At 42.2% G+C, this 26286-nt stretch overlaps 1 protein-coding gene across 5 annotated transcripts in view; it reads right to left on the bottom strand.

The window, feature by feature from the left end:
* LOC114462838 (tensin-2-like) overlaps positions 1-26286 on the bottom strand; it is a 42138-nt gene that overhangs the window by 4690 nt on the left and 11162 nt on the right. The window contains exons 1-21 of one of the 5 annotated variants that reach the window (XM_028445900.1): positions 22370-22654; positions 12874-12981; positions 12747-12779; positions 12623-12672; positions 12349-12526; positions 11859-11909; positions 11667-11789; positions 11520-11584; positions 11208-11291; positions 10999-11111; positions 10771-10831; positions 10480-10555; positions 10014-10143; positions 9391-9456; positions 9192-9308; positions 3179-4567; positions 2914-3055; positions 1987-2828; positions 1719-1850; positions 1412-1504; positions 1188-1265 (exon numbers count right to left, since the gene is read on the bottom strand). In XM_028445900.1, the coding sequence (XP_028301701.1) occupies positions 1188-1265; positions 1412-1504; positions 1719-1850; positions 1987-2828; positions 2914-3055; positions 3179-4567; positions 9192-9308; positions 9391-9456; positions 10014-10143; positions 10480-10555; positions 10771-10831; positions 10999-11111; positions 11208-11291; positions 11520-11584; positions 11667-11789; positions 11859-11909; positions 12349-12510 (3724 nt within the window). In that variant the 5' untranslated portion in view covers positions 12511-12526; positions 12623-12672; positions 12747-12779; positions 12874-12981; positions 22370-22654. Of the gene's footprint in view, positions 1-1187; positions 1266-1411; positions 1505-1718; positions 1851-1986; positions 2829-2913; positions 3056-3178; positions 4568-9191; positions 9309-9390; positions 9457-10013; positions 10144-10479; positions 10556-10770; positions 10832-10998; positions 11112-11207; positions 11292-11519; positions 11585-11666; positions 11790-11858; positions 11910-12348; positions 12527-12622; positions 12688-12746; positions 12780-12873; positions 12982-22369; positions 22655-26286 lie in introns of those variants that run through there. The other 4 variants (XM_028445899.1, XM_028445898.1, XM_028445896.1 and 1 more) reach the window with 4 other exon arrangements.

Here is a 26286-nt window from a genome sequence, read left to right as displayed (position 1 = left end):
TGCATTTCTGTAATTTTTATTCCTCTAAAATCTATTGACTTCAAAGCGTGATGACTCAGAAATGTTATAGTAAGAGCAGAACTTTGGAATTATCCCAATTTGGCCAAAATATGTCTGAGGCAAGGATGTTATTAATCCATGCTAACACAACTCAAATCAGGAAGTCAGTAAACTATCATCTGGGGTTTAGAGAAAGAAAAAGAGCAGTCATTTATTTTATTAAAAATGGTACAAATCCGCAGATAACGTAATTATTCTGACACATCTAAAGGGATAAAATGAATCCTTAAGATCAAAATATGTCTCAAATAACTTGTGTTTCTTTGCTCTAAACAATAGGTTCTACAAGTGATCTTTCTCACATGATAAATTAATATTTATTACTATTGCTGACCTCAAATGGACACTTTATGGGTTTACTCTATCAATATGACTAAATTCAGTCAAAGTCAGTTAAGAATTGTTGTCTTCATAAATAGCAACGTGTTTTAAAAAGTTCCCAAACTTGTCTGAAGTATTTAGTATGAATAAAGTATCATGAACACATGTCCTCCAAAGGCGAAGATGAGTTCAAATGTTGGCTGTGATAAAACATGACAGTTACTGGTCAGGAGTCCTTGGCCCTAAATAGTTTGAGAATCTCAGCTCTATGGGAACAGACGCTTGCCTATAAGCAACATTTGCAATGGCGCTAATAATAATATTTCACTTTGAACTAATCTTTATGTGGTAGTTATGATGAAAGCACAACACATTTTCCAACTGTGTTTATTTATTTGAAAGATGTTCTATTAACAGGATTAAGGCAAAAGTGCTTGAAGGATTTTGACAAAATTTTAACCAAAGGTAGACCTTATGCAATAGCAGATTCCATTTATTATTGGAGCAACTGTATCATTATTAACGGGAATATAAATGTCTTATAAGCATTTGAAGTGTGATTGATCATGGTACCATGATCAGGACCACTGATCCAGATAATTGCCAATATCTGGCAAAGAGGACATTTCCTGTTTGGCTGAGGTTTGTGCTCTCTGAGTGCCCTTGTTTTATTTTAGTTTTTTGTCTCTCCCTTTGTACAAGCAAAACATAAAGATGCCTGCACATATAGTACAACTTATGTAAAGGCTGAAAGGGAAAGCAACACATAACATTAAAAAAATTATTCACATTTTAATTAGGTTTACCTTTATCTGGGATATGAAGGGCACATGGCAGTGAAATGGGTGTAATAGAATGCTGGTACACCAAGGCAGATAAACTACCTACATGGGCAGAGAAGTGTTAGAATTGACCAAATAAGCATTAGAACCATTAAAAAAAACAATAAACAAGAATGTTCTTAACAATTTCAGTATATTCTAATTTCTTTCAGAAGTTTTTCTATATAAGAGTCATACAAGGAACCAACCAAAGTATGACTCATTCTGACAGCCCTTGATCTTCACTCCCCGTGGCCCAGTTTCAATAAGGAAGTGTCTCACCAGCTGTTCAAGTCGATCCTCTGGGAAAGAGGAAAAAGGGTGCAGGGGTTAGCAGAAAGGAGAGGGAAAAAATGTGTAGAAAACCAACTTCAAACAAAAAGCCTGTAATGCAGTCAAACACACATATATATAAATTGATTCTCCAGCATTTCTCTCATCTCATCACCTTCTAGAACCACAGTAATCAATTTTTACTTGTGTTATGTGTGCTGTGTATAAAGGTCCAAATCTCACCTTTGCTCCCTGTGATATTTGCATTTGGAGGCGGGGTAGCTACTTTAAGGGCCAGACCATAAGCGCCCTGGAAGGAATTGCTGTCTCTGATTAGGAAAGTCCCAGGTTCTTTGTCTTTTAATACAGCTATGGCTGTAGTTGTGAAGATACATTGAACAACATTAAAAAAATATAGAGCAAACAATTTAATCACACAGAATTGTGAATAAGGAACATATTATTTGTTTGGTACAGAACAATGAGCCATCTCCATTCTCTTCCTCCCCACCTTGATCTCTTGAGATATTTGGTTTGTACCAGAACTTGGAGCTGTCCTGGGCAAACTTTGCATTCACCCTGATGTCTGCCTCCTCTCTGTAGCTATGCTGTGCAGACCCTCTTCTTTGCTCTGCCACAGCAGGTGAAAAAGTCACATGGTGTGTCTGGGAAGGAGCTGAGGACACCCGGAATAGAGAGTTGTGTCCAGGCAGAGATCCTGCTGTGGAGGAAAAGCGTTTCTTCTCTGGGAGGGGTGGCTGAACTGCAGGGATGGTGACTGCAGTGTACCCACTGTAGGCAACATGGGGTACGTTTAACAGGGAGTAGTAATACGATGCTAAAGGGAAGGTTGGTGTGTGATAGCCATCCGGTACTGGTGATGGGGGTTTCATGTCACCTAAGCAGTCCCTCTCTAGGGTCAATCTATGTCCTGAGGACTCTCCAGAGGCTGTGCGTTGCTGAGAAGAAGACTGCAGCTCTGAGGAGCCAATAGGCGAGTTTGGGGAAGTGGTGGAGGGACTGGAACTAGGACTGGAAGGATTCATTAGAACAGTTCTGCCGCTGCCGTCAGAAGGACTATCATCAGGTACAGCAGACCCATTGATTTGTACCTGGACTGGGGTGATGAGAACTGTGGTGTAGTTTGTGGTTTGCAATCGTTTTGATCCATCTGCACTCGGTGTGATCTTGGCTGCTTCAAGCTGGGCGTCATGACTTGAAACCAGTGAGGGTTTACTTAACACTTCTAATGGGTCAACAGATATTATTGGTTCTTGTGCAACAGATTTTATGTCATTAGTGTTAAGCTCTTTACAAATTGAAGGTTCTTGGGTCTGTGTAGGGGTAGCAGCTCTAATAAAAAGAAAAAAAAACAGATGTATATAACAGAACAAATGAAACTATATTTGATGCATTTGAAAAGTAAAGGTTCACTCACTCATCTTCAGTGTGTGTTGGGCTGTTACTACCAATCAGGGTGTAGTCATGATCTGAGTCTGGTCCAGGGGGGGTTGGCTCATCATTGTCAGATTTTGTCTCTATAATGGGAGCTATGCAATCCTGTGGTTTCTCCTCATCTACTTTAAAGAAAGAAGCCATAAGAAATGTTATGGGTTGAAAAAAATGGGGAAATATTTATTTGCGTTATTATTCAACTTGGAAAACAAGCTTCAGTAAATCCTGCCATTCCTGTTGTGACTGACCTTCATTATGCTCAGTGGTCTTTGGGTTTCTTGATGCAGATGGAGACTCGGGCAGCCTTCCTCTTCCAGGAGAGGGGCTACTAGCAGGCAAAGGGGAGGCTGAGCCAGAGTGATAGCCAGAGACATAACCTCGGCTCTCGTGGCTCTCAGCTGGGGATGACTGATGAGGAGAGCAGGGGCAGGAGTGGCGAAGCTGTGGAGGTGTGTGGTATCCACTGCTGACTCCGTCTCGTACATCCATCAAGGATTGTGGAACTGGATATGTCTGCTGAGGTGTAAGAGAAAATCTGGGATCCTCTACGTTGGGAACATGTTCCAAAGGTGAGTGGCATTGCCGGAAGCCGGGTATGGTGGATTTGCACTGCCAGAACTCAGCATCTCTTGCAACCTCCCATGGATTCTCAGTTTCCCACTCTTTTATGCGATGCATCCCTCCTCCTTGGGACCAGTGGGGGTTTTCTGAAAGGTCTTTTCGAAGTGGGTGGAATGTTCTGACTTGGGCAGATAGGCGCTTCAGTCGGTTGACGCAGTCTGGGCATGTACAAGCAGAGACTGGTGCAGCAGAACTAAAGAACATTTCTCTATAAGGACTGGAGGGTTGGGGAAGGTGAGAATTGGCACCATGAGCAGAGAAATGGAAAAGGTGACAATCTTCTCCTGTACAGAGTCTGTTTGCAGCTGGCAGGGTTTGGCTGTGAGGGTGTGTCTGCTCAGGGACAGAATAATGGCAGCATGGTCTGTGGAGACGGTGCATTGGTGGAGGTGGTGGTAAACGTTCCCATGGTAATTCTGGTAAAGGATGAGAGCTGTGGCGATGACACTCCATTTGACTGAAAAGAGGAGGGGGGGAAAGAGATTTGGATGGCATAGCTGGGAGAGTTTGGCTTTTTGGATGGTTTTTGATGCTGCCGCAGTGTCCATGAAAGTGACCATTGGAAGTATATGAATCCCGTTCTCTTTCCCATCCCGCATCAGCACACGTTACACTTCCTCGACTGCAACACGAGTGCTCCCTTCTCAACCTCCCAGGGCTTGAGATGTCTCCATCATCTAAAATAGCTGTTTCTCTGTCGCGTTCTTTTCCTCTTGTCTTCTCCCTTGTTCTTCCTCCTGCTTCTCCTTTTCTTAACAAACAGTCAGCATTTTCTCTCTCAGAAGAGTTGATGGAGGGCGAGGCTTTAGCCTGGTGATCAGAAGGCACTGAGGAGCAGGTGGAGTTAGAGGTGTTGGAGAGAAGATGGAACTGACTGGGAGTTTGAGGATTGACGGTTGGACTGTTTGTGAGGCTTCCGTTTGGAGTAGCCACTGAGGTAGTGGTACCCGGTTCGCGTCGCTTCCTCACTTGGGCGTACAAACTTCCATCCAGAGGACCCTTCGTGTGGTAAATATCTAGTAGAAAAACAAATACACCTTAATATAATCCTATAAGGTAAGGTTACTGTCAAAGGATTAGTGTGTGCACACATAAAATGTATGCATCTAAATCACAGTCGCATTTGTGTATTTTACTCTTGTCGTTAATTCCTGTCAAAATTATGTCACAAGGTCACAGGAATATACATATTTATTTCAACCAGTGGTGGTGGTAAAGCATAGAAATGCTGGAGGTCAACCGCTGTATAACAGGAGATAGAAAAGAAGAATTGAGACAAAATGTCACATAACACAGCAAGCAAACCAAATAAAGTTCATCTCTCTCTACTTTGTTGTTTCATACTTTTTGCACAATAGTATAGGGTTATCATGGCAACAAATTGACGTGTTTTGTTGTTCTTAATCTTTTTTGTGTTAAACAGCGATGGGCCTCCAGCATTTTGATTGAATTACCGCCACCACTGGTTGAAACTAGTAGTACTTTATCGTTTAATGTTCATAGGCTACAGCAGGGGTCAGCAACCTTTACTCTCAAAGGAACCATGTTGTTTAATCTCGCCTGAATTAAAGTTATTCCGGAGCCGGGAAAAAATCCCTTCTCAATGAAGACAATACGGTTAAAATAATACTGAATAATTTTCCGAGTTAATGAATTTGAAGGGCAACAAAAAATAACTTTAATTTGATAACACATGATCTGTCATGTTCTGTTTAGTTTAGTTATTCTGAGTCTTGTCTGTGTTTCAGGTGTTCCTGCTTGTGGCTCCACCTCCCAGTGATGTCTGTGTGCTTGGTGGGTGATTGAGTAGCTCCCTCATGTTTGCACCCAGGTGTGGCCCATTCCTAATCAGGCCTCCTCCACTATTTAATGAGTGCTTGGTCACAGTGTGGTTGCTGGTTCGTTGTATTATGCTGTCAGGTTTGTGGTCTCCCTTCATGTTTGTGTGTCTGTGTGATGTCAGGGTCGTTATCTGCTTCCTCGTGTCTGGTCTTGCTCCCTGTTCCAACTCCCCTAAGTTGGATTTGAGTTTTGATTTTGGATTTTGGATTTTTGAATTAAACATGGACTGGTTCCGAGAACGCTATTCCTGCATCCTGCCTCCTTCTTCCCCTGCATTTGGGTCCACACCAACACCCAATCATGACAGAATGATCCAGCCACAAGTGGATCCAGCGGAGATAGATTTGGCAGAGATGGACCTGGCTGAAAGGACTGCCTACTGGCAGAGCTACCTACTGGAGGCCAGGGAAGATCTGTGGTATGGATGGGAGAACGAGCCTGTTAGGGATCCCTACAGGGGAACTCGACTGGCTTTGGGAGGACCCCGGAGCCTACAACGAGGTAAAGGTCGGTCGAGAAGGAAGGGTCAGCCCCGCCAGTCTCCTAGCTCCCAGGCTAGCGTCCCTGTCTTACCTAGCTCCCAGGCTAGCGTCCCTGTTTTACCTAGCTCTCAGGCTAGCGTCCCTGTTTCACCTAGCTCTCAGGCTAGCGTCCCTGTTTCACCTAGCTCTCAGGCTAGCGTCCCTGTTTCACCTAGCTCTCAGGCTAGCGTCCCTGTTTCTCCTAGCTCTCAGGCTAGCGTCCCTGTTTCTCCTAGCTCTCAGGCTAGCGTCCCTGTTTCTCCTAGCTCTCAGGCTAGCGTCCCTGTTTCTCCTAGCTCTCAGGCTAGCGTCCCTGTTTCTCCTAGCTCTCATGCTAGCGTCCCTGTTTCTCCTAGCTCTCATGCTAGCGTCCCTGTTTCTCCTAGCTCTCATGCTAGCGTCCCTGTTTCTCCTAGCTCTCATGCTAGCGTCCCTGTTTCTCCTAGCTCTCATGCTAGCGTCCCTGTTTCTCCTAGCTCTCATGCTAGCGTCCCTGTTTCTCCTAGCTCTCAGGCTAGCGTCCCTGTTTCTCCTAGCTCTCAGGCTAGCGTCCCTGTTTCTCCTAGCTCTCAGGCTAGCGTCCCTGTTTCTCGTAGCTCTCAGGCTAGCGTCCCTGTTTCTCGTAGCTCTCAGGCTAGCGTCCCTGTTTCTCGTAGCTCTCAGGCTAGCGTCCCTGTTTCTCGTAGCTCTCAGGCTAGCGTCCCTGTTTCACCTAGCTCCCAGGATAGCGTTCCTGTTTCTCCTAGCTCCCAGGCTAGCGTTCCTGTTTCTCCTAGCTCCCAGGCTAGCGTTCCTGTTTCTCCTAGCTCCCAGGCTAGCGTTCCTGTTTCTCCTAGCTCCCAGGCTAGCGTTCCTGTTGCTCCTAGCTCCCAGGCTAGCGTTCCTGTGTCTCCTAGCTCCCAGGCTAGCATTCCTGTGTCCCCTAGCTGTCAGGCTAGCGTTCCTGTGTCCCCTAGCTGTCAGGCTAGCGGCCCAGTGCCGGCTCCCCGCACCAGGCCGCCAGTGCCGGCTCCCCGCGCCCTGCCGCCAGTCCCGGCTCCACGCACCCGGCCGCCGCCTGCCCTGCCGCCAGTCCCGGCTCCACGCACCCGGCCGCCGCCTGCCCTGCCGCCAGTCCCGGCTCCACGCACCCGGCCGCCGCCTGCCCGCACCAGGCCGCCAACGTCGCCGCCAGTGCCGGCTCCCCGCACCAGGCCGCCAACGTCGCCGCCAGTGCCGGCTCCCCGCACCAGGCCGCCAACGTCGCCGCCAGTGCCGGCTCCCCGCACCAGGCCGCCAACGTCGCCGCCAGTGCCGGCTCCCCGCACCAGGCCGCCAACGTCGCCGCCAGTGCCGGCTCCCCGCACCCCTGTCCCGTCTGAGCCCGGCCCGCCGGAGGTCTTCCCGTCTGAGCCCGGCCCGCCGGAGGTCTTCCCGTCTGAGCCCGGCCCGCCGGAGGTCTTCCCGTCTGAGCCCGGCCCGCCGGAGGTCTCCCCGCCTGTCCCGTCTGAGCCCTCTTCGCCCGGCCCGCCGGAGGTCTCCCCGCCTGTCCCGTCTGAGCCCTCTTCGCCCGGCCCGCCGGAGGTCTCCCCGCCTGCCCCGTCTGAGCCCTCTTCGCCCGGCCCGCCGGAGGTCTCCCCGCCTGCCTCGTCTGAGCCCTCTTCGCCCGGCCCGCCGGAGGTCTCCCCGCCTGCCTCGTCTGAGCCCTCTTCGCCCGGCCCGCCGGAGGTCTCCCCGCCTGCCTCGTCTGAGCCCTCTTCGCCCGGCCCGCCGGAGGTCTCCCCGCCTGCCTCGTCGGCTCCGCCTCATGGGAGGCCGCCGGACTCTTGGTCCCCTGCTTCGCCGGCTCCGCCTCATGGGAGGCCGCCGGACTCTTGGTCCCCTGCTTCGCCGGCTCCGCCTCATGGGAGGCCGCCGGACTCTTGGTCCCCTGCTTCGCCGGCTCCGCCTCATGGGAGGCCGCCGGACTCTTGGTCCCCTGCTTCGCCGGCTCCGCCTCATGGGAGGCCGCCGGACTCTTGGTCCCCTGCTTCGCCGGCTCCGCCTCATGGGAGGCCGCCGGACTCTTGGTCCCCTGCTGCGCCGGCTCCGCCTCATGGGAGGCCGCCGGACTCTTGGTCCCCTGCTTCGCCGGCTCCGCCTCATGGGAGGCTGCCTAACTTGGTTTCGTCCCTCCTCCGGGCCCCCGTCCACCCACCCTGGTTTGGTGTTTGGGTGGATAGATTTTTGTTTTGGGCGTTTTGGAACCCGCTCCTTAAAGGGGGGGTTATGTCATGTTCTGTTTAGTTTAGTTATTCTGAGTCTTGTCTGTGTTTCAGGTGTTCCTGCTTGTGGCTCCACCTCCCAGTGATGTCTGTGTGCTTGGTGGGTGATTGAGTAGCTCCCTCATGTTTGCACCCAGGTGTGGCCCATTCCTAATCAGGCCTCCTCCACTATTTAATGAGTGCTTGGTCACAGTGTGGTTGCTGGTTCGTTGTATTATGTTGTCAGGTTTGTGGTCTCCCTTCATGTTTGTGTGTCTGTGTGATGTCAGGGTCGTTATCTGCTTCCTCGTGTCTGGTCTTGCTCCCTGTTCCAACTCCCCTAAGTTGGATTTGAGTTTTGATTTTGGATTTTGGATTTTTGAATTAAACATGGACTGGTTCCGAGAACGCTATTCCTGCATCCTGCCTCCTTCTTCCCCTGCATTTGGGTCCACACCAACACCCAATCATGACATGATCATGTGATGTCACATGCTAATTTCTAGTTTCCTGCAACATATCAAGCATGCATATTAAACCGGCATGTTGCCAATTAAATAAATCTTTTCCCACACAAATAAAGTCTATGTTTTCTTCCAAAATAGTCTTTGTTAGTTTAGTTATCTTACTGGGGATGTAAAACTTAAGGTTATTAATTAATTGATGGTCTGTACAGGTTGCAGGAGGTGGAGTAGGAAGATAGCAGAGTTATTGCACAATGTGATATATTTTTAGGTTAACAAATTGTTTTATCAGAATTTTATTTTATAATGTCATTAATCATCAATACTCTCTTTAAGAAATAATAATTAATGATTTTAATATTTTTTTAAAGTTATAGGGAGCCATTGCAAAAGAGGCAAAGAGCCACATGAGGCTCCATAGCCACAGGTTGCAGACCACTGGTCTAAAGGAATAAAATACACAAAAGACACTGGGATTTTGTTGCCCAAATTGTATGTGTGCACACGTGAAACCTTTGACAGTAACCTTACCCCATATAATGGTAGATTGTACCCCCACTCACTCACACATCACAAAATTATATTTCTTACTTTCCATGCTGTCTTGGTGGTGCAAGTTGAAGTCCTCATAGGAATCCCACCTGACCACAGGGTCCGATGTGTTATAGTCTACTTTGATTGATGTGTCATTCTTGCGATATTCTCGACCTTAAAATGCAGATGTTTTCAAAGTTAAACATGTGATTGTGATCAATACTCTGGAAGGCTGATGTAATGCTCAAACACTCACCTTTCATTTTCTCAGGCCCGCTGGAGAAGATAAACTCCACTGTGGCATCAGGAGGGAACCTGTCATCTACACAAAGAATGCAGCGATAAAGGCAGAGATAAAAACAGATGAACTGTAAGACAGACAAATCCAGGACAAAAGGGCATTTAAGTTGTTGTAATCCACACAAAAGTTATTTTTACTAGCATACATGAATGTAGGTTTTATTATATATAGTCATATGAGCTCCGTCATTTGGTGCCTCATGCAACTCTAATGAGACGCCTGCTCAGAGTGTCATGAGAGCATCTGTGGCTGATACGATGCTTTGTTTTTAGTCTAAAAATAGGTATCTGGATTTGTATTTGGTATTTTGGTTAGGGAGTTCTTGTTCCAAGACCCGTTTTGTACAAATATTTGTGTTTGTTTGTTTGTTTGTTTGTTTTATTGCATGCTGTGGGCTTCACAAGAGGGGCAAATCCTGTTATGTTTAAGCATTACCTGAAAGGTAAAGGCTATGAGGCTGAAAATAATGTGAATGTGGATTAACTGTTAAAAGTATCAAGATTTTTTACCCCTCTGGGTCTTTCATAATTCATGGCTACAAAATGTAATGTAAGTTACATGATATTTAGTATTATTACCAGTACAGGCCAGGTCAAGTTCAGCTTTGCCAAACCACAGCTGGGCTCCATGAACAGTGCAGGTGTGGAACTGGACTCTGAATACAACCTCCCTCTCTGCTGCTTGACTCCGTCGGTGGTAGCACTTCACCTGCAGTAGGGATATATGTATGTGTGTCATCAACATGGCTTAAAGCTGACTCAGTGTTAAGTCTGGGAATGATATTGCACCCTAGAAAAGAAGATTTATTTTTCCGTTACATTTTTTTAATCTGTATGTTAATCCACCAAACATGATCTTTCTCAGGGTGCAAAAGGTATAGAAAAATTAAAAGTTAAATAAAATGACAAAAATGTAAAATAATTCTTTTGAGAGAAACTTCCCGAGCCACTGCTGTGGAAGTCAGTATTTTTACTTGGGTATATTAGCATGAGGTTTTGCAGAACTGAACATTATGCATGCATTTTAAATAAAGATGTTTCTCACCATGATGTCCCCCTTTAACAGCAGCGCTGGCTCCATTGTCACACACAGCTTTCTCGCTCTGGAGCTCTGAGGATCACTGCACACACACACAAACACACACGATTAAAACAAAACATTCATAAATCAAGTCCAAACATTTCTCAGTTGGGCAAAACACTGGTAAACATCTTTAATGTTAGGATAAGCACAGAGCAGCCAACACCTAAACATAGACAGCAGCTCATGAAGTAAACATCTGCTGAATAGAGAGAGGATAGAAATGTGCATGCATGTAACCGTGCAGGGACTTACTAAACGCCTGAGGTGTAGACAACTTGTAGAGACTGGTAGATTTTCAGGAAAGGGTTAAAACCTGCAAACAAATTGAGAAAATCAGTGACAGCTAATGGAAGTTAAAGTGTGATTATTTTTAAACTTATTGTACAAGTACTAGAGCATCAACTAGGCACATTTTACCTGACATAACCTCTGCAATAACCCCAGACACAGAGAACAAACAACAGAAATAGAAAACCTGACCTCCTCCTGCCTGGAAGTTAGGTAGAGATGGGATGAGGATCTGATGGAGAAACAGAGGACTGCTGTTCATTTTGATGGAGCCCGACAACAAACCACCAAAGTAGTAGATGTATCTGTCACGGACATGTGGGAAGAGGGAGGAGAAAAGTTGAGCAGAAGCATTTCTAACAGATACTGCATGTGATTGTGAACGTGGCAGAGGATCAGACCTGTTCTGAGAGGGATGTAAAGAGGAGGACACTTTGTCTTCACAGAACTTCCTCATTGCTAGAGTGGTGAGCGCCTGGTCTGCTCTGTAGACACAGACAGACATTTTATATCAGATATTCTCATGCAGTTGTCTTTAGGTCTCAATGGGTTAGTTAAAGGTAATGTGGTTTTGAAGACAAAAACCCAATCGTGCACATGCTGTTTCATTTAGCGCTTGTCATTACAGATTTACTGTTCAAAATACATGGTCAACATTTCTTTACAACAGTAGGCTAATTTATTGTCTGATAGTCTAACAGTGACATAATTACCCTGCTGATATCTTGCTGTAGTGCATGTAAGCTGCCACAATTACACCAGTCTTTCCCTTGTGTCCCTGTTGATGAGAAATACATGTTTTACCATTTTGACATTATCCCAGTATTAAACAAACACCTGGAGGTTTAGGCCATCCTCACTTTGCAGTGGAGGACCACAACATTGTTGGGGTCAGAGGCCAGCCACGTCTCCATAGCTTTACAAACTGCACATATCCTGTCCAGGGGTGGGGCGTGAAGATCTGGCCAGCCATACTCCTGCAACTAAATCATAGATAAAGTAAATCTAACTCATAAATCTAAATCATGTTACAAGCATGAATTGTGCAATACCTTTGGGTGAAGTCTGGTGATATCGTGTCTCTTCTCTGATAAATTCAAAAGCTGAAAATGCAAAAACAAAAACATTATGTTTTTGAAGGAATATCTGAACATTGTTTATTCTATTGGTAATACTTTACTTGAAGTTTTACACATAATGCTGACATTACGCATCATTATAATGACATGACACCTGTCATTAAGTGTTGTTTGTTACCCAAACCCTAAACCTTCGTTACCTTAACGCCTAACCCTACCTAACCCCACTATATCCCTCCATCTAACCCCAAAAAATGCCAACATAGCTCCAAGAGTGTCATAATATAGCAAATCACAGTTAATGACAGCCTTCATGACACCTTATTCATGCTAATGACAGATAATTTCAGCATAATATCAGCTTGTCAGTGTGACCACTATATTATCATTATTTATTTATTGTAAATTAAAGGTGATACATAAAATACATACAAATATGAAATGTGAAACAATCCGGACTAACCAGAAACTTGTCCTGGTGCTTGGATTTCAGCATGGAAGCCACTTCTTGCAGGTTCCCTCGGTAGCGCTGCTCCTCCAGCTCTGGTATAAAGAAGACCGAGATGATCCTCTCTGTGATGTAGGTGAGGTCAAAGTCATAGTGACGCTCCATCACATGTTCCATCACTTCCTCCACACTCCTGGAGGCAGGCAAAGTGGTTAATGTTGATTTTACTTTATATTTTATTTTATATTTTTGTCTTCTATGTAGATATTTTGATGTGAATTTTTAATACCTAGGGATAGAGCCTCTCTTCTTCTGTGGTGCTGATTTGATGCCAGAATGCTGAGAAAAGATACACTATTGCAAAGTCAAAACACATTACACGATACAACATTGAAATAAACAAATAAACTCACCAGGTCTGGTGCCAAAAGGCAGGTGTGAGTCACCTGAATAAGGGAAGCAGAAGAAACTGTGTTTTTGCTGCTATCAGACAAGCACACGCACACATCAGGACTAAACCACCACGTTGAGTCTTTATGCCTTTGATTTAATGCTCTTGGTACTGCTCCAGCTGTGCAGATGAAGGGCTTTTGGATGCAGAGCTGCTGAAGAGGAGAGTCAGACTTATTCTGCCTGTCTGTCTGTCATCTGCAGCAGTCGGGTTCAATAAAAGGTTGTCAGCACAGTGTGTGCTGCTCCACATGATGAGCTGGCGATGCTGGATACTACCGGTGGATAGTACACACACACACACAAACCTATACGCACACATATTGGTCAGACTACATGAAGACAACAAATTAACTTGGCTAAAAAACATTCCCACATTTAAAAAAAAAAAACAAAAAAAACAACTAAAAAACACTACTTGGTCCACTTTTCTAAGTTTCTTGTGAAAATAGCAACAGATGTCGAATGAAGGTTGAAAGGATTACAATTAAAAACATCTCTTTTTGTCTTTGATTTCTAAATGAGTCAAAGCGTAAACAGATGAATAGAGTTTACAGCAGGATAATCACATGTGGTGCACAGTCCTCCTCACGCTGTCCTTTCCTGATGGACAAAAACAGTAACAAACTAGGCAAGACCTGTATTCGCAAGGCAAATACATATTTGGGAATTGAAAAAATTGGCAAAAATGACAAAAAATTTTGTTTTGGATTTGTTCACAAGTTTGTTCTTTTTACTAATTAAATTGAAAGTAATAATGCAGGAAAAACAGAAAACTGACCTTAAATATGACCTTGAGCGACGGTCAAGGTCACACATTGAAAGGAAATGTTGCTCAATGGTACCAGACTGAACACTGTATCTCAATTTGTGGAAGAGTTACAGGGGAAAAAAAAGTTTTTTTTTGTGATGTCACGAACTTTGACCCCTACCGATCTTTTTACTGGCAGGTCGTACAGCTTTGGTCCAATTGAATAAAATACTCACTTAAGATGAGTTTTTCATAAATGTAAGCATCAAACTTGTACGTTTAATATTCATAGAGATATGAAAAAAATTGGTTTTTGACCCTTGATGTGACCTTGACCTTGACATTTTGGCCCCAAAAAAGGTCAACTGCCTTGACATTGCCCCTATGAGATGACATACGTGTCATTAGTGCTGCATTAATAGCCTCGGAGGAGAACTAGGAAAAGCAGTTGCATAAGAAAAATAATAAGAACTCCAACGAAGAGAATGTATTTGGCAATTGAAAATTGCAATAACCATAGTTGATAAGTGTGTTGAGTATCATTTCTCTTTGGGGCTCTTATTGTGAAAGGCTGAAAACTAAAGTGTTCTGTGTATGCCTTCAAGCAGCAGATCCACACAATATTGGACATTGCCTGTTCAGTATAACACTGCTGCTAGTGAAAGCCTGGCTGGCAGCCTTCCAGTGAACCTGCAGATATTTTATCAACTTATTTGTGTTAAATAATTTATTTCCATTATTAATAGAAACTAAACCGAGTCATCTTTAGAAGGTTCAGTCATGAGGTTGACTAGCTGCGATGCCTTCATTGCGTAAGTGTCAAATGTTGTTGATATTGTAGAAACGGCTTAAATGTGGATAAAATCTGTATTCCATTTCATTCAAGCCTTTTGATTATGGGACACTAAATACAAACGCTATACTACATGTGTCAAACTAATGGCCTGGGGGCCAAATCTAGCCCTTTGGAGCATCCAATTCAACCCGCAGGAAAAGTAAAAATGAGAGAAAACATGAATCATTGTTTAAATAAAATCCAACAATATTTGCAGATATCTGGTGCTTATATGATTGCAGTCATTGCTAATGTTGAACTGTTGAAAAAATGAAAAATTCTTACAAAATCCTTCAATTTTCCTCAAAATATTACATAATATTTTCTTAATTTAATACAGATTGGTCACCATATCTATGAAAATTAAAGTAAAGATCATTTTGGGATTGATTGATCACTTTTTGCTTGAATATTATCGGTTTCTTACATATTTAAGTATTTTATGTCTACGTAAAAGTGCAAACTAGGGTGCAAATATGTTGAAATTACTCATGTTCCCACATAAAATCTGTGGCTCACTTGAGATCCAGCTTCTCCGTAATTGGCCCCTGAACTAAAATGAGTTTGACACCCCTGCACTAAACAAATACTGAATAAAAAATTGTAGGCGAGAGTTGCTAAAAAGTACAAAAACGGAAGAAGAAGAAGAAGAAGAAGAAGAAGAAGAAGAAGAAGAAGAAGAAGAAGAAGAAGAAGAAGAAGAAAAGAAGAAGAAGAAGAAGAAGAAGAAGAAGAAGAAGAAGAAGAAGAAGAAAGAAAAGAGGAAATAATACTGTGATTGCAGTTTCAACATTCAGCAAATGAAGAGTACCACTTAATTGAAATGTAAACAACACCATGACTATTTTTATATGTGAGCTGTAATGGTAGTGAGACCTTTGACCGCTCCTGAAAGATTGATTGGCAGCTAAGTGCTGTTTAGGGCTAAGTGTGGGGAAGTGCTGACAGCAGTCGAGCAACAGGTTATGAAGTTGGATGCCAGTCGGCGGGATCTATAACTGAATGGGAAGACAACAGGGAATATGTAAGCACAACAAACCATGGCACAATTAACTCAACACCCCTCTGTGTGGCATTGATTTTAATCCTTCTTGCTTGATTGACTTGCATGAATACATCTGCTATTACACTGCAAGTGTTTGAATTTAATTATTAAGGTACTTGATGCCCACAAAAGAGTGGAGTGTATTGCGGCAAAAATTATTTTTCAATACTTACAGATACTGTATGGCTTCGTACTACCCCATCCCCGCATACCCAACCATGCATTCATTCATCTATTATACTGTGCAAAGCAGGGGGCACGCTGGGCAGGTCACAGTGGACTATGGAGGCAAACTCACCCATGCACTTGAAGAATGTGCATAGTTTGCACCAATAATACATCCACATACGTCTGGAAATATGTAGTTGTCATTCAGCTCTACTTAAAGCCTGATGACAAGATGTGGCAATCAGCCATGTTGGAGAAAAGAACAACTAATATACACAGGACAATATGCCTTGAGGACAGGAACTGCTCATTCCTACTTTACACTAAAAGTCTGCCGCAATAATCCAAGTACTTGCTATGTACAGTATATCCCTGCTCTAATGGGTTATATGAGCAGCTGCTTTAAAAAAAAATGAAAAAGTTTTCAATAATTAAAAAGTGCAACAGAAAACAACAAAAGCTACAAAAAAAAAACATTAAATCAATAATAAAATGATTTAAAAAGCCCTTTTTTTTAAGAAATAGAGAAAATGTGTTATTTTAACTTGGATTTAAAAATGTTCACATTGGATGCTGACTTCAGCTCTGCTGGCAGTTTGTTCCACTTTGTAGCATAACAACTAAAAGCATCACCATGTTTTCTGTGAACTCTGTGCTCCACTTTCTGACCTGTGTCCATAGATCTGAGAGAGCTGCTGGGTTCATACCTGACTAACATCTCACTGATGGATTGGGGACCAAACCCATTCACAAATTTATACACCAGCAGTCTATTCTGAGGCTGACTGGGAGCCAGTGTACTTTAAAACTGGAGCAATGTGCTCTGACCTCTTTGTTCTGGTTAAAACTTGGGCTAAAAAAATAAAAGTAAAAAAAAGAGAGAATAAATTAACAAAATCAAATCTACAACCTATCAGTAGATGAACGCTGAAAAATGTTAAGTAGCAAAACTTTCACCACCTACTGTGAAAAGATAACGGTTTACTGCATCAGATTAATTTTGTCTGAATGTTCCAGTACAAGATGTGTTGTGAATGGAAGGGATTAACTACTTTACTGTTAGTAAAAAAAATAAAAACTGTTTCATCTGTGATATTTTTTAACCTTAAAGGCACACCATGGACTTTTTCACCTAAAGAGTTGACCCATATGAGTTATTTTAAATGGTTCCTCAGGCCAATATACAGCGCTTAACAGTATCAACGCTCAGAGCAGGGTTCCTTCTTGAAATACCGGCAATGTAAGTTTGGAGGAGACGGACCGTCTTTCACCAGGTCATGTGACCTGGAGAATGCCTTGAGAACGTTTCACTTTACGGCAGTCATGTGACCACAGGCTCAGCTATATATAGTTTCCACGTGACATCACAACATACGGGCATTTCCTGACTTGGTGCCATTGCTGTGGGCAGCTGAAAAGAGTTAGCCTCTCTTTACAGCCAAAAGAACACAATATGGTAGTTTTGTGTTGGGTTAATTATGCACTAATTGCTGCAATAGTTCAGTTAAACGTGGATTAATTAGTAAGGGAAGTCTGCAAGTCAAATCCGTAACTTCGGGATATGGATTGGCTCTGAGGGCTGGGGTGTGAAGCGGGGCTGGGCTTGCACCGCGGCTACAGTTTATGGGCTGGAGGAGCAGCAGCCACCGCCGCACTCCTCTCCCCGGCGCTCGGCCCGCCTACTCTCTGGCATCGCCGCCATTTTCAGCCCCCTTCGCGGCGAGGAAGGCCGGGCACTGGGACTCCAACGGCGGGGAGAGGAGGGCAGCAGTGGCGGCTGCTCCTCCAGCCCATACTCAGGCCCATAAACTTGCACCCCAGCCCGACCAACCCAGCCCTTAGAGCCATTTATCCCGAAGTTACAGGTCAACTACTGTCTGCATACACAATCAAAAGACAAGGGAGGCTGGCCCGACTGACTGTTTGTTGATTTTTGCGACAGTGCTGCGGCGCTTGCGTGAAAGTTACTGGTCTAGCGCCCCTAGTGGCCAAAAGTTACACAGTGTGCCTTTAATAGAAGACTTTATTAATGACTTGCTATAAAACCAACAAAAGCAAATGAAGGAACATGGGACCGTGAGCCAAAGGAAAGGATGGTGTTCCCAACAATTCCATAACAATAGTTAAGTGAATAAAGAGACAGCATGTTCCAGGCAGGAACAGTAGGAGACAGAGACAACATACTGTACATGTCCACACACATGCATGTAAACCAAAGGAGACAAGGGTTGAACCTAGAGGCACACTAACTCAACATTAAGGCAGAAGAGCAGGACATCAGACACGACAGGAAGCAATTTGCAACAGGATGTCAGCATGCGAGCACGCACGCACGCACGAACACACACACACACACACACGCACGAACACACACACACACACACACACACACACACACACACACACACACACAGAGTATGCACGTGTCTTTGGAGCTCAGTCAGCCTCGGGGTTTTCATTAATGCATGTGGATTGTACTCTGGAGCCACTGCAAGCAAAGCCATCTGGTTCAGTTTGGCTTGATGTTTGGTTGCCGTACACTGAGGTGCCACTGACAGCACTCAGTCCCACCCTCTGGGGGCGTGGCTTCACTGACAGTAAATACCTGATCTCTGTAGCAGGTCATTTAGCAAAGCTGATTTCGTAAACACCTCAGTCATTTGTTTGATTCAGGATGGTTTCAATTTGACAAACTGTCTCTTGTTGTAATAAAAGAAAATATCTTATTCATACATGAACTCAGAGTTCTAACAAAGATCAGCATAACTATTTGGTAGTTATTTATTTTTGAGTCAACATTAACAGCTTTTATTACAAAGCTTAGAACAACTCCTGGCTTATCCTATATACTGTATACAGGTATGAATGCACAATGAATGTTTTATCGTTACCATACAGAGATTTTTCCTACACTTTGACAAAATTACACAATTCATTTCTTTTGTCATTTAAAGCTGCAGGAAACCATATTTTTAACAGTTAAATACGTAGTGTAGGCCTTGAATCCAAATAATTTTGCTCAAAAACAGATGTGAAAGGTCAAAATTGCCACTCGAACGTTTGTTTTGATCTCCACCTTATATAGTCATTTTATTGACATTTTCAGGAAAGTTTTGCACATTGCATTATGGGATGTGGAATCCCAGAGAAGGATGTAATGAAGTGTTACCGTGATTTTGTGTGTTTCTTTGCCAGACAAGGAGGACAGTGATTCACTTGACACCACTCCCCGTGATATAATATTGAAGGAAAAACACTTTTTGTTTACATACAGAACTGTAAACGTGTTTACAGTGGATATTAAATCTGATCAAATATTTTCATCTCCAGCAGCTTTAAAATAAAGCAAATTGCATTGCCTCATCTATATAAGATAGGGGTCCAGCGATGCTGAAGAGGTTCCCAAACGACAAAAGTTGCAGACAGGATCCAAAGAGAACAACAACCAAAAAGCAAAAGTCTTCAACTGATGTAGTCATTGACACATCTACATTTTAATGCTAGAGCAAAGCCATCACAGAAATCCGCTTGAGCAGGGGAAATTTATTTTGGGACACAGGCGTCAGCATGACATCCACAAGCATAACTTTTAATTGTGACTTCACACTGAGGAGGGAGAAGTGCGTAATCCTTACAATCCTCAAGTTGAATATACTCTATTAATTCCTAGCTCCACACTTGTCACAAGAATACACTTGTGCACAGAGTTGACGCAAAGCTGAAATAAAATCCAAAGGCTTTTCATTTTCTGTGAGAATGTCAACATGACTGAGGATGAATATAGGCTGGGGGGGATTTGTAACAGAGATTTGCAGTCTTCTTGTCCCTTTTCCTTTATGTGTCGTTATCACTCTGCCTTTCCTCCTTTTTCTCTCATCTCAGGGTTTTTGCACTTTTTGCCCACTTCCTGCAATCTACCACTCCCTTTTCTTACCATTCTCCCCCCTTACCAACTTCATGTCCAACCAAGTGAGAGCAGGATGACCACAATCATTCCTAGCATGGGACACAAATATGTGCTCTCCCAGGATAAACATCAGATGACACAGCCTTGATAGTGGTCACGGGCAGAGCGGACATGTCTCAAACAGACTCTCCTGGAGGAGTCAAGAACATGGCCCTGGAGCAAAGGCAAAGTGTCAAGGGAGTCCAAAAACCAGCAGAGCTTAAAGGAGAAGAGACAGAGGGAAAGAAAAGAAGGAAACATAGAGAGAGAGAGAGAGAGAGAGAGAGAGAGAGAGAGAGAGAGAGAGAGAGAGAGAGAGCACTGAACAGGAGAAAGATGTCAACAGCTGAACATGCCTTCTGACCGCCGACACAGAGCAGAGAGATTTCCCACAGCTATTTTGATATAGCCCCCTATTTTAGGCCCTATGTCCCTCACAACACATACAGTTTGGTTTTGTCTCTGTTATGTTAGTCATGTCATTAATCCAGTGGTCTCCCCTCTCTCTCTCCTGCACAACTGCTCATATTTGAATGAAATCTAACAATTGATTTATTCTCAATGACACGTGGCTGCCTGATGGCCACAGTAAACAGACACTTGTAAGTAGTAGTTGCCCCATGCATGTCAATATGTCGCATTTTAGAATGGGATAAATCATGCAGTAACACTTTACTTAAAGTTTCATCCATAAGGCTGACATTACGATGTCATTATCTGTCATTAGCGTGAATAAGGTGTCATGAAGGCTGTCATTAAATGTTTCGCTAAATGAGGACAACTTTAAGGTCCGGAGTTAGGGTAAGGAAGAGCTAGGGTTAGGGTAATGAACAATACTTAATGACAGCCTTCATGACACCTTATTCATGCTAATGGGTTAGTCAATGGGTGCCATGTCATAATAATGACATTGTAATGTCAACATTTATGCCTAAAACTTCAAGTAAAGTGTTATTACATTTCATGCAATAGAAAATAAATATTGTCTTGTATTTTCATCTCCTTTTGCTCTAAAATGATCTTTGAACAATTTAAATTTGGTTTATAGGCTCTCAGGAAATTAAAGAGAAAGGTTATTGTAAACACTGGGAGCAAGCAAACATGCATCCAGGTGTGTGTGTGTGTGTGTGTGTGTGTGTGTGTGTTACTTGTATCAGCGCTGTGGATAATTTACGATCTACAAACTTCATGTGCTGTGTTGATGACAGCACTAGCGTTACCTCAAATCTGCACTGAATATTCCAAGAGTCACTCGTATCATAACTTTACACTAGACAATAAGGCACACTGGTTTATTATTATTATTATTATTATTATTATTATTATTATTATTATTATTATTATTATTATTATTATTATTATTATTATTATTATTATTAAGGCACATTAAGTGAAACAAAAATAGTCAGATAAGTCATCCATCCATCCATCAATCCATCTTCATAAGTCTCAACATTGTTCAGGTTTAACACATAAAATACAAAACAATACACTCAGTTTTTCAGTTCAGTCCTCTTCCACAAATCCACCAAATCCTCAGTACTGGTACATCTCACTCCGCGAGGCGCCTGACTACGGTAGCCCTGAAGCGCCAAAAATCCATCAAGCGGTGCAGCTTCATAGTTTATCAAAGTTGTACTAAAACATTTTGACAAATTAATACATACATAAGGCGCACCTGATTATAAGGCGCACTGTAGATATTTGAGAAAATTATAGGATTTTAAGTGCGCCTTATAGTCCAAAAAATACGGTAGCTATAATAGCTTTTCCTGTTCAGAATTGAGGGTGTCGAAGCCTTTTCCAGCAGCTTTCACTAATGGGTGGAAGGCGGAGTACACCCTGGATGTGTCACAAGTCCATCATTTACCACAGGGAACTTTATTTCCAAGCTTCTGCTCAGATGGGACATATGACCAACTCTGTAGCAGCAACATATTATGGAGCAGTTGCTAAAGCAATTCCTAAATAAACAAGCAACATTGGATGTGGGGGAATATGAGTAAGTATTTTACCAAACGACATTAGTATCCATTACATCAGCAATTCTCAACTGGTGGGTCGGGACCCAAAAGTGGATCAAAATAAATGAATCCTTAATGTATCTCATGTTGGAAAATATATAGATTTATGTTTTAAAAAAGATTATATATGTGTGTTTTCAATAGCCATTTCTGAAAAACTAAATTTGGTTAGTTGAATTCTAGAAAAAAAATAGTGGGTCGTGATTTAATGACCGTGGCAAAATGTGGGTCCCAGGGTGAGACCAAAGAACCCCTGCATTAGATAATACTGACTATTCGATAAAACACACACTATTTCAAAATGCATTGTAAACCAGGGTTGGATGAATAGAAACGACAGACTGCAGAAGGTTATAGAAACTATAACACTCAAAATTAAAACTAAGCATGATGACACGCACAAACATCTGTATGTGGACACAAAAACACACAGACCCGCACCTAATCTATAAAGTCTAAGAATTTGGACTTCACACATACAAAGAACGTTTATAATTTGCGAGCCTACTCCAGAAGTAACTCTTACTAAATCTATTTCCAAATTGTACATAAAGTATTAAAATGTGTTTTTTTTTCCTGGGGGAAGCATCACTTTAACCTTCAACTCTTCTCCTAACAACATCACACAGGATCATTTTTCATACTATGCAAAATATTTCTTACAGCTGATTTAACTGAGTAACATCACATGTAGCAGTATCACAGCTAGGACTGTGAAAAGAGTTTAAAGAAGTTAAGGCTGAGACTGAACACATATGCCAGGAAGCAAAACACTCAGAGCTTTACGTGGTGAACAGAGCACAGAGCATGTTTTTACCTTTTCCACAAGCAGCCTCAGTCTTTCCCTCAGAGCGTCCTGTGTGTGAGGAGCCTAGTGCTGCCTCCTCTTTTCCTCCTCTGACACACATACACAGTCAGCTCTCTCTCACTCCCTCACTCACTCTCCCACGATTAACACACACACACACACACACACACACACACACACACACACACACACACACACACACACACACACACACTGCTAGGCCTGTATCACACACAGCCGTGACTGACTACGTTCACTAGCACGTGCACTCCTGTGTGCATCAATACAAACCCATGCAACTACTGAACAGCTCTGCAGTCACTTGGATGTTGCTGTCTGGTGACTCCTGCATGGACCTCATGCTGATGAGAGGTGATCAGATGCAGATGATGGACCAAAAATATTTTAATAACATTGTGAGTAATTGATTTAAATAAAACATATTTTTAAAGAGGTGGGACATCAAGCTAAAGGCCCCTGAGGATGCTGCAAAGGAGGTAAGAGAAGAAAAAAACATCAGAGAAAATAAAAAATTAAAACAAGATGATGACAGTGGGAGGCAAGAAGTAAAAGAGACATAAATAGAATATGGATAAAAAAAGAAGGGTACATTTCAGTCGGGAACATAAAAATATATCGGCCTTGACCTAATGTTCATCTTTATTTATATCCAAATGTGACTGATTACACACACGTTGACTCTTCAGCTGCCTTTTACTTATTTGCAGCCCCCTGTGATCACTTACGAGCAGGCATCTGTGGCACTCTTGTTATTTTCTATATTTATCGAATGAGACTTTACTCCCGTCTGATCATCATTTCATTTGATGATGTTGTATGACTACACAGGTGTGTATGGAGGGAGAAAGGCATTGGAGGAACCTCTGACCACTTTATGAAGAGAAACTGATGGATCATCCACGTGACCATGTAACGCATGCACTTATGTGTGGATGTGTTTTGAGATTGAAGTGTTGCTGGACATTGAAGCATCACACTCCCATTGCAGCGAGGTCATGACCTCCCTAACTGGTGTGTGACACTGAGTGCAGTTAGCGGAGGTCATGTACGAGCACAGTTGACTTCTACCAATGGAAACTTAGAGAGGGCTTTGCTCACATCGTGAAAACATGTCACTTTGAAATATTTGTCGACTTAAACGTTCCAAGAAGCTCTTTAAAGAAAGACAGCTTTTAAGGCTGATTTTAGACTAAAAACAGCAAGTTTGAGTTCCTGGTATATATACATCTCTTTAAGAAACATAGTGCAGTGTCTATTAGCTCCGTCTAAATAGTCATAAAGTCCTGCAGTATTATGCAAAAATATTCATTTTAGTTCCTGTAAAGATGCCGTCCTGCTGGATTCATATGTCTTCCTATGATAAGTAGCTGAATATCAGGCCTTCGCTCCATAAATATTCATTCTTTGAAAGTCAAGTGTGTTCAAGCAAAGACATATTAAGATCATGCAGTACTGAGGCTCTAAAGCAGGGGTCTGCAACCTTTACTCTCATTGGAACCATTTAACCTCATCTCACCTGGATTAAAGTCCTCCTGGAGCCAAAAAAAAAACCTTCTCAATGAAGACAATACAGTGAATTAAATTCTATACAGTTAAAATTATATAGAATAAGGTTTGATTTTATTTTATTTTATTTATATTGATCATGTAAATGACAACTTAAAAACAGTTTGAAATGAAATAAAATAAATTGACATCAAGAAATTAAACAGTATCTTGCATCTTCAAATTCTTACACACCTCAGTTTACATGAACACAATATTATATAAAGAAGATTTTATTTTAGTTAATTTATTTGAAAGACTACAAAAAGTAACTTGAATTTGAATACACATGATCACACGACCATATTGGTGGTTAAATGAATCTGTCCCCACACAATTAAAATCTCTATTTTCTTCCAGAATAGTGTTTTTGTTGGTTTAGTTATCTTACCAGGGATTTAAAACTTAAGGTTAGCCACAGGAAAGTTGATGGTCTGTAGATGTTGCTGGAGGTGAAGTAAGAAGATTCTGAGTCATTGCACAACGTGATTTATTTTAGGTTAACTAATTGTTATATCTTTATTTTATTTGTCATTATTCATTAATAGCTTCTGTTAAAAAAACAACTATTTATTTCAATAGCTTTTTTTTTAAAGCTTTAGGGAGCCATTGCATAAGAGTCAAAGAGCCACATGAGGCTCCAGAGCCACAGGTTGCAGACCCCTGCTCTATAATCCTAGCAGAGAGGAACATGCTAATTTAGTTAGAGCTCCATCCTGTTTAGCTGTGTGGTGATACATGACTTGTCTAAAAGACGACATGAAACCATTGATTCTGTTTTAAATTCCAGTTCAGCAAATCCAACTAAAAACTGTTCCTTCCCGTCATATAAGCGTACTTCTCCAAGTCTTCTACAAAGTCCTGAAGTTAAACCCTAGGCAAACTGATGGAATATTTGAAACATGATGGCTGAAATTCAATGTATCAAGATATATGACAAGTTTTGATCAGCTCAGCTGGGCCAGTTATACAATTTATTATTCTTTCAAAAGTCTTACAAACTGTTTTATGACCAAATACCCTGTTAGAGATGTGAATCCTGACTCCAACCAGGATAAATACATGCAATACACAACAGCTTTGTGAAGTCCAACAGGCAGCCAATTAGACTTTAAATAACACAGTCAGATGCTACACACAGGTTCTGGGTTCAAGCCCTGGGGTGGACACTTGCATCCTTTCTGTGTGGAGTTTACATGTTCTCCCCATGCTGCGTGGGTTTCCTCTGGGTACCCCAACCTCCTCCCACAATCCAAAAACATGACTGTTAGGTTGACTGGAGTCACTAACTTGCCCGTATGTGAGTGTTGCCCTGCGATGGACTGGTGCCCTGTCCAGGGTGTACCCCCACCTTAGAGATAGGCACCGGCAGACCCCAGCGACCGTTAAATAGGACAAAACGGGTCTAAAAATGGATAGATGGATATCTGCAGATAAAGGCTATTGACCTATATCGATTATTTATTCACTGAGATTACAACTATAAGCTTTGAGCTAATCACTTTTCTTCTTAAGAAATAAATAAATTGTGTTTTAAAAAAACATCAGTAGATTCATCCCTCTCTAGCTGCTTGTTCTGGTATCATACAGGAAGTTATGAACATAATCACATCTGCTCACTTTCCAAAGAAAAAAGCAGATGAATTCTCTTTTATATGACAGTTTTGATTTTTAAAATAAAACTCAGTTATGAATACATTTCTTAATACTAAGTCTTAACACTTGCCTGTTTTGCAAGTTTGTGTTTTTGTGGATCTATGTTGTATTTGTGTTTTTCATTATGAGGCCTTTCTTACACAATATTGCTTAAAATCAACATGTATGGTTGTTTATTGGGTGTGCATGTCAAGCCCTGCAGTTAGACCGCTGTGATAACATTTAGATCATTTTAAGATCAGCTAAATGGAGATTATAAATAGAGCCGATTTATCCTCCTGAATTTTCTTTCAATGATATAATAAGTCGGATTATGATAAATAAGTGATTGTATAAACTTTTTTGCTGCGTGTAGATTCTGTGGCTTTTGAATCTGAAGTAGTTTACAGTTACATTTTGTCTTTTTTTTAATTTATCTTTGAATACATTTTTACATTTGCACCTCTAAATACAGTCTGCAAAAGTTAACCTTTTTTTATTTTATCAGAGGTTTTACAATCCTTATGTGGACTAATTAACGTTCTTTATTTTAATTTTGCAGTGTTCTGCTTTGTTGTCTTGAATTATATTTTGGGTATTATAAGAATTTGTGTACATGTACAGTATAAATCCTCTGCATATCAATGTTCATATTTCATATATCGGTTATCAGCAGATACATTAGATATTGGCTTTTAAAACCCCTCAAAATCAATATCGGCCCT

This window comes from Gouania willdenowi, chromosome 5 (assembly GCF_900634775.1).
Source record: "Gouania willdenowi chromosome 5, fGouWil2.1, whole genome shotgun sequence".
Taxonomy (NCBI): Eukaryota; Metazoa; Chordata; class Actinopteri; order Blenniiformes; family Gobiesocidae; genus Gouania; species Gouania willdenowi.
This window is presented reverse-complemented; position numbering and strand designations above follow the sequence as displayed.